Below are 8,385 nucleotides of genomic sequence, written 5' to 3'. Positions count from 1 at the left end.
TAATGAAACTAGTTGACTAGTATTTGTATTATAACTAGTCCTTTTTTTATTCAATTATAATTAGTCATTGAATATTACACATTGTACTGAAATAAATAAACAAAATGACCAGTAATTGTATTATAATTAGTCATTTTTTAAACTCAATTATAACTAGTCATTGAATATTACGTTATTGACTTTCTTGTATTTATTTTTTATTTTTTTATAAGAACGTTCTTGTATTTTAGAGTAATATATTTGTGTTATGTTAGCACAAAGACTACAAGATTGATTTATTTGCATTAGTTAATTGGATCCGTTGTGTTATAAAAGGGAAACAAGAGTTGGTTATTAATTCAAACCACAACACAAAAGCCAATTAATCTCATATCCTCCTCTTTTCAAATTGTAACAATGACTAAATTTATCTTTCGTGAATACATTGGTGTGAAGCCATCGTCAACAAGTTTACGTGATTTTCCAAATGATATCATCAACTCAAATAGATTTGAATTCCAATTCATTTTGGGCTTTGCAAGTGAGGAGTATGACCAAGATGGAAAAGGCAACGGAAATTTCAAAGAAACTTGGGATGTGGAATACTTCGGTCCAGATAAAGTGAAAGAGTTCAAAAAAAATAATCCAAATATAAAGGTGGTGATAAGCATCGGAGGTCGTGCTGTTGAAACTCCATTCCGTCCTGCTGAGGAAACTGTATGGGCTAGGCAGGCTGTAAATTCACTCAAAGTGCTCGTCGGAAAATACAGCAGTGAAAGCGGCAACATAATTGATGGCATTGACATTAATTATGAAACTATCAAAACTAGTAATGAGCTATTTGTTAACTGCATAGGCGAAGTTATAACAAAACTCAAGAATGATGATGACCTGAATATTGATGTGGTGTCCATTGCTCCATCTGAGAAAAACGAACTTCACTACCGTGATTTGTTCTATGCAAACAGTGCCAATATCAATTGGATTGATTATCAATTCTACAATCAAAAAAATTATGTATCCACAGTTAAGGACTTTCTAGGGATCTTTGACAATCTAATAAAAGGCTACCCTCCTCAAAAAGTTCTTCCCGGAATTAGTACCGACCCGAATGACAATAAGGATAGTAAGATATCTGTGAGATATTGGATCGAACTCTAGTATGGTCGAAGGGTAGCTTCTTGGTTCGACAGAATTAAGCATGAAGTCGAAGGTTGTTCACATGCTTGTGTCGAAGATGCTAGGGTTGTTAGCATGTTAAATTAGGTTTTAGTGTTTAAACCCTAATTTGTTAAGTTAGCTTGTTTATTAAGTTGGCTTGTATAATGGGTCTTGTGGAAAAAAACCCATTAGTTAGTATGTTAGGTTTTATTATAAATAACATACTAGTCTCTCATCATTGCTAAGCTGCAAATCCTAATTTAGGGTGAGAGAGGTTATTTGTTATTCTTGTAAACTTGTAATCTTGTTTTAAGAGAAAGTAAAAGAATAGCAGTTATAACCAATTCTTGTGTTCCTCTTCTTCCTTGTCCTTTATTCTTCCTTGTTTTATACTTTGTTCTTGGCATTGAATTCACAACAAATTGGTGCGGTGAGCGTGGAGAAGATGCCGTCAACAAAGTATGAGATTGAAAAATTCACCGGAGTGAATGATTTCGGTCAGTGGCGCTTGAAGATGAAAGCCCTACTGGTTCAGCAGGGTTGTTTGGAAGCGTTGAAGGGAGAGGCAGCCATGAATGCTGCATTAACGGCAGCGGAGAAGACAACTATGATCGAGAAAGCACACAGCGCAATTTTGTTGAGCCTTGGTGATAAGGTTCTCCGACAGGTATCAAAGGAGACGACGGCATCAGGGTTATGGGTGAAACTTGAAAGTTTGTATATGACCAAATCGCTGGTAAATCGACTCTACCTGAAGCAAGCTTTGTATTCATTCAAGATGATTGAAGACAAAGTATTGGCTGAGCAGTTGGATATGTTCAACAAGCTGATTCTTGATCTTGAAAATATTGATGTGAAGATCGATGATGAAGATCAAGCGCTGTTACTATTGTGTTCTTTGCCTCGATCACATGCTCACTTCAAAGAAACTCTCTTGTATGGAAGGGAGTCCCTGACGTTTGAAGAAGTTCAATCAGCCTTGTACTCTAAGGACTTGAATGAACGAAAGGAGCATAAACCTTCGACTGTTGGCGAAGGTTTGGCCGTTAAAGGAAAACTCTTACGAAAGGATGGTAAGTTTGACAAGAAGAAAGGCAAAAGCCAGTCGAAGTCTTACGGTGGCGAAGCATCTGGCATTCGATGCTACCATTGTAAGAAGGAGGGTCACACAAGAAAGGTGTGCCCTGAACGCCTGAAATATCATGGAAGTAAGGATAATGGCAACGCTGCCATTGTTCAAGATGATTTCGAATCATCTGATGTTCTTGTGGTTTCAAGCAGTGACTCTAAGAAGGAGTGGATTATGGATTCAGGTTGCACCTGGCACATGACTCCAAACAAAGACTTGTTCGAGGAATTATGTCATCAAGATGGTGGATCAGTATTGCTGGGAAACAACAAGGCTTGCAAGATTGCAGGTGTTGGATCTGTGAGATTCAAGCTCCATGATGAGTCAATAAGGTTGTTGACTGAAGTCAGGTATGTTCCTGATTTGAAGAGAAATTTGCTTTCTCTTGGTGAATTCGACAAGAAAGGATATGTTTTCCAAGGAGAGAAAAGTATCCTAAGAGTCATGAAGGGGTCGAAGGAAGTCTTGAGAGGCGTGAAGAAACAAGGCTTATATACCCTTGAGGCTGAAGTTGTAAGTGGTTCGACAAATGTTGTATCCACGAAACCTTTGTCGAAGACAGAAATCTGGCACATGAGATTGGGCCATGTCAGTGAAAGGGGTCTGGTCGAATTAGGGAAACAAAATCTGCTTGGTGGAGACAAAGTCGAAAAGCTGAAGTTTTGTGAACCCTGTGTACTTGGAAAATCTTGCAGAGTGAAGTTCAACAAAGGCAAACAAAGAACACATGGATCCCTTGACTACATCCATGCTGATCTTTGGGGGCCTGCAAGGTGTGCATCACATTCTGGGGCAAGGTATTTCCTATCCATAGTAGATGATTATTCCAGAAAATTATGGGTATTCATCCAGAAGACTAAGGATGAAACTTTTGAGAATTTCAAAAGTTGGAAGACTCTGGTTGAAAATCAGACTGGCAGAAAGGTCAAGAGGTTGAGAACCGACAATGGCCTTGAATTTTGCAATGAGGCATTCGACAGTTTTTGTGCTGCCTCTGGTATTGCAAGGCATAGAACTACTGCAGGTACTCCACAGCAAAATGGTTTGGCTGAAAGGTTTAATCGAACTATTTTGGAGAGAGTCAGATGCATGTTGACTAGTGCGGGGTTAACAAAGGTGTTCTGGGCTGAGGCTGTTTCGACAGCAACATATCTGATAAACAGATGTCCTTCGACAGCGTTAGATATGAAGACACCTGAAGAAGTTTGGTCGGGACATCCACCAGATCTCGACAAACTGAGAGTATTTGGCTGCGTAGCCTATGCTCACATTAGGCAAGACAAGGTCGAACCTAGAGCTCTGAAATGCATGTTCATGGGATACCCTGAAGGAGTCAAAGCTTATAGGCTATGGTACCTAGAGCCAGGTCACAGGAGGTGTATCACCAGTCGAGATGTAGTTTTCAATGAAGCTGAAATGGCTTTTAAGAAAACTAATGATGTTGGTCGAAGTACAGAAACATCTGATGAAGAGCTGGAACAGGTAGAGATTCCTGTTGAGGTGGAGCATGTTGATGCTGAATTGCATATCCCAGATGAAGTCGAAGAAGAAGCAGAAGATGCTGAAGTTGAGGAAACTGACGATGACTACCTATTGTCGAGAGATAGGTCGAGAAGAGTCATCAAGCCACCTCAGAGACTTGGATATGCAGATCTTATAGCTTATGCCTTAATCTCTGCAAGTGAGGTTCTAGACGAAGAACCTAGAGACTATAAGGAAGTTATGAGGAGTCGAAATAAGACTGAATGGCTGAAGGCCATGGATGATGAGATGAAATCTCTTCATGATAATCATACTTGGGAACTGATCAAGAAACCTGTTGGGGCAAGGTTAGTCAGCTGTAAATGGATTTTCAAAGTTAAGGAAGGAATTGAAGGAGTGACGTCGAAAAGATACAAGGCAAGGTTAGTTGCAAGGGGTTTCACTCAGAAAGAAGGTGTCGACTTCAATGATGTGTTTTCTCCTGTTGTGAAGCATAGGTCCATTCGAATGTTGCTTGCCATGGTGGCACAGTTCGATCTTGAACTGGAACAGATGGATGTGAAGACTGCGTTCTTGTATGGTGATCTAGATGAAACGATCCTGATGAGGCAACCTGAAGGGTATGTCGAAAAGGGAAAGGAAGATTATGTGTGCAAGCTAAAAAGATCTTTGTATGGGCTGAAACAATCTCCTCGACAGTGGAATAGGAGATTCGACAAGTTCATGACACACATAAGTTTCATTAGAAGTCAGTTCGACCACTGTGTTTACTTCAGATTTCGACCTGGTAATTCATTTGTTATTTTGTTGCTTTATGTTGATGATATTCTCATAGCAAGCAACAGTGTCGAAGATGTGATGAGGGTGAAGGCTGAACTCAATAAGGAGTTCGATATGAAGGATCTGGGAGCTGCTTCCAGGATTCTTGGAATTGACATTCGAAGAGATAGAAAGAAGTCGAAGTTATGCCTATCTCAAGAGGCATATCTACGGAAGATTCTTGAAAAGTTTGGTATGTCGAATTCGAAGCCAGTTGTGACTCCAACAAACCCTCAATTCAAGCTGAGTATTGATCAGTGTCCCAGTACTGATGTGGAAAGAGCCTATATGAATAGCATCCCATATGCTAATATAGTTGGTTCTTTGATGTATGCTATGGTTTGTACTAGACCCGACATAGCATACGCAGTAAGTCTTGTAAGCAGGTACATGGCAAATCCTGGAAAGGCTCACTGGCAAGCATTGAAGTGGATTTTAAGGTACATAAATGGGTCTCTGAATAGAGTCCTAATTTATGGTGGAGCCTTGGGTGAAGATGGTAAAGCAGTAATCGAAGGATATGTCGACTCTGATTATGCAGGTTGTATGGATTCCAGGAAATCTATTTCTGGATATGTTTTCACTATGTTTGGCACAGCAATTAGTTGGAAAGCAACACTTCAGAAGGTTGTTGCTCTATCAACCACTGAAGCGGAGTACATTGCATTAACTGAAGCTGTGAAAGAAGCATTGTGGCTTGAAGGTTTTGCGAAGGAGCTGAAACTTCAAGGTCGAGGTATCACTGTTAAATGTGATAGTCAAAGTGCAATACACCTGTCGAAGAATTCAGCCTATCATGAGCGAACTAAGCACATTGATGTGAGGCTGCATTTCGTCAGAGGAGTAATCGAGCGTGGAGAAGTCCAAGTGCTGAAGGTTTCGACTGAAGACAATGCTGCTGATATGATCACCAAGACATTGTCAAGTTGCAAGTTTTTCCACTGTATGCAGTTGATAAAGCTGCATGAAGATAGCTAGTTTGTTCCCTTGATATTGTAGAGTTAGGTCCAAGGTGGAGATTTGTGAGATATTGGATCGAACTCTAGTATGGTCGAAGGGTAGCTTCTTGGTTCGACAGAATTAAGCATGAAGTCGAAGGTTGTTCACATGCTTGTGTCGAAGATGCTAGGGTTGTTAGCATGTTAAATTAGGTTTTAGTGTTTAAACCCTAATTTGTTAAGTTAGCTTGTTTATTAAGTTGGCTTGTATAATGGGTCTTGTGGAAAAAAACCCATTAGTTAGTATGTTAGGTTTTATTATAAATAGCATACTAGTCTCTCATCATTGCTAAGCTGCAAATCCTAATTTAGGGTGAGAGAGGTTATTTGTTATTCTTGTAAACTTGTAATCTTGTTTTAAGAGAAAGTAAAAGAATAGCAGTTATAACCAATTATTGTGTTCCTCTTCTTCCTTGTCCTTTATTCTTCCTTGTTTTATACTTTGTTCTTGGCATTGAATTCACAACAATATCACGAGAGACTTTTATTGCTGGCTGCATACAACTCAAAAAACACTCAAAACTCAATGGTGTTTTTCTTTGGAACGCTAATGACTCCGCACATCCCCCTCCTGGTCAGCACGAACCTTATGTAGTAGAGCATAGCTTGCAAGACATTCTCACTACACCAATTGAGAAGTTACTCGATCGCTAGCTATATCTAAGCCAGCAATTAATCTTTCATATTATAGGTCAAGCATTACAGACTATAATATAGAGCTAGATCCTACGTACTATGCTCTATATGTTTTAGTCTTTTAGATATGTTAAATAAGACCTATGTGTGCTACTTATTTCATGTGTGTTTATGTATTATGTTGCGAGTGTGGAGAATTTTACTTCTCTTATATTAATTTATGTGCCTGTAATACAACTTAATAGCTACAACTATGAACTTCTCAACATGCTTATTACTTTCCACCTTCTCAATTACTCCATATTAATCCACTCACAAATGTTGTTCCATACAGAGATAGAAAAAGGCAAGAAAACATAAGATGTTGCAAATTTTCCTTTTATTCAAAATAGAAAACAAACACAAGATCATGATTGGAATTAATCACTCCCCTATTTGCGAATTCATTTCTAGTTTATAGCTTTCCAACAAAAAAAATGCACCTTTGAAGGCATTTTATAGCTTTCCATATTCTATGCAACAATTTATGATCCTCTGAGTCTAAGTTTCCCGAGTCTTCATTATGAACTAACCATCTGTAGCAGCACTTCACAGAAAAAATTATGGTTTCTTCTTCTAACCAAAAAAAACATGATTTTCATATCAACAATTTCTTCTCTCATCTATTCTAAATGAGCAGCCACATAGTCGTCGTTACTAGTCCACACTTCATTAATCTAGCACACCATGTCTACAACTATGGTCATTTGCTCCACCAAAAAATCATCTCATTCCCTTTCCCAACTTTCACTACAAAATAATAAATGATTTGTAAGTCTTTTGAGGCTTAATCCCTTATATAACAAGTTTATGCATAGAACATGGACTTCAAACACTGGTATTAACCGCAACAAATATAGGGTATGTTTGTTTCTGATTTTAAAAAATAGATTTTTTCTTTGTATTTTCAAAATAGATTTTTCAAAATCGTTTTTTAAAATATTACAAGTTTTTTTATATTCTTATTTTTTAAAATGAAACACTAATTTTGACATCTTATAATATAAACATACATTATTGAAGACTAAAACTTAGTCAAAATCGCTATTTTTTCAAAATGATTTTTATAAAAATCTATTTGAAATAGCTTCAAAAATAAGTGATTTTATGAAATTTTGATATCCAAATTTTTTTCTCATAAATTGATGAAATACCTAAAATCACATTTTAAGAATAACTTTTCAAATAAATTTTTAATTTGAAGCTTTTTAAAAAAGTTTCTTTGTAATTTTTTTTTTTACAAAATTATGTAACACTATAAAAAGCATTTTAAAAAAAAGGCAAAACAAACATACCCATAACAGCATGTCATGGCTCATACATAAAAGAAAAGAGACCTTAAAACCTTTGAATTCTTCTATAGAATGCACCAATGTTCCAATATGGAATTCGCACTTGACCTTTGGGTGTGGTCCTCTTTAAAGACTAAGCTTTTGTTGTCGACCAGGTTTGAACTTTGGCCTTGAATACCCTACAATATTTGAAAAAATGTCCCACTGATCTAGCATGATATCCCCATTTAACATTTGGGTCACACATATACGAGGATGATGGTGGCAAAGTCTTGAGAGGTTTGGGAATCACTAGTGAATTTTGAATCAAATATGCCAGAAGCATTCATCCTTTCCAAATTATTCTAGGGTCTAAACTTGCTATGAGCCTGGGTCTGCTAAATCTGATTATGAACTCGAAGAAAAATAGATAGAAGCTGTCGATGTGGAAACCAAGAAGGTGTTAATTGACGATAGTGAACTAGCGATATGGGTGACTGCCCCCTACTAGGCTTGAAATCTCTTTTCCACTTGGGGGTGGGGTGGGGGGTCCCAATTCTTCCTTGAGTTTTCTTGAAGTAGCCACTTAATAATTATGAGTCAAGCCATTGATCCCTAAGACATCACTAACGATGGTCCCTAGAATTTCGACACCTTTTTGGTAGGCAGGGATTTCAAGGGGTTTTAGGGATCCTTTAATTTTGTCATTGTCTGATCTTGTGACCAAAATGTCTATGTTTGGGCTGTTTTCCTCAAAAGTTAACAACTTGTTGTCAACCAGCTCTTGGACTTTGAACTTAAAAGCTTTGCAGTCTTCAATCAAGTGCCCCACTGATTCAACATGATATCCACATTTAGCATTACTGTCATA

General features: G+C 37.7%; 1 protein-coding gene across 1 annotated transcript; it reads left to right on the top strand.

The window, feature by feature from the left end:
* Window positions 1-301: 301 nt before the first annotated feature.
* LOC131599586 (chitinase 2-like) lies at window positions 302-6,483 on the top strand. Its single transcript, XM_058871886.1, has 2 exons — window positions 302-1,097; window positions 6,036-6,483. Exons 1-2 carry the CDS (start codon window positions 397-399, stop codon window positions 6,220-6,222), a joined length of 888 nt encoding a protein of 295 aa, XP_058727869.1. The 5' UTR covers window positions 302-396; the 3' UTR covers window positions 6,223-6,483.
* Window positions 6,484-8,385: the final 1,902 nt, after the last annotated feature.

This window comes from Vicia villosa, linkage group LG4, assembly GCF_029867415.1.
Source record: "Vicia villosa cultivar HV-30 ecotype Madison, WI linkage group LG4, Vvil1.0, whole genome shotgun sequence".
Classification (NCBI taxonomy): Eukaryota; Viridiplantae; Streptophyta; class Magnoliopsida; order Fabales; family Fabaceae; genus Vicia; species Vicia villosa.
The sequence above is the reverse complement of the archived record's forward strand: the minus strand, read 5'-3'. Positions and strand labels throughout refer to the sequence as shown.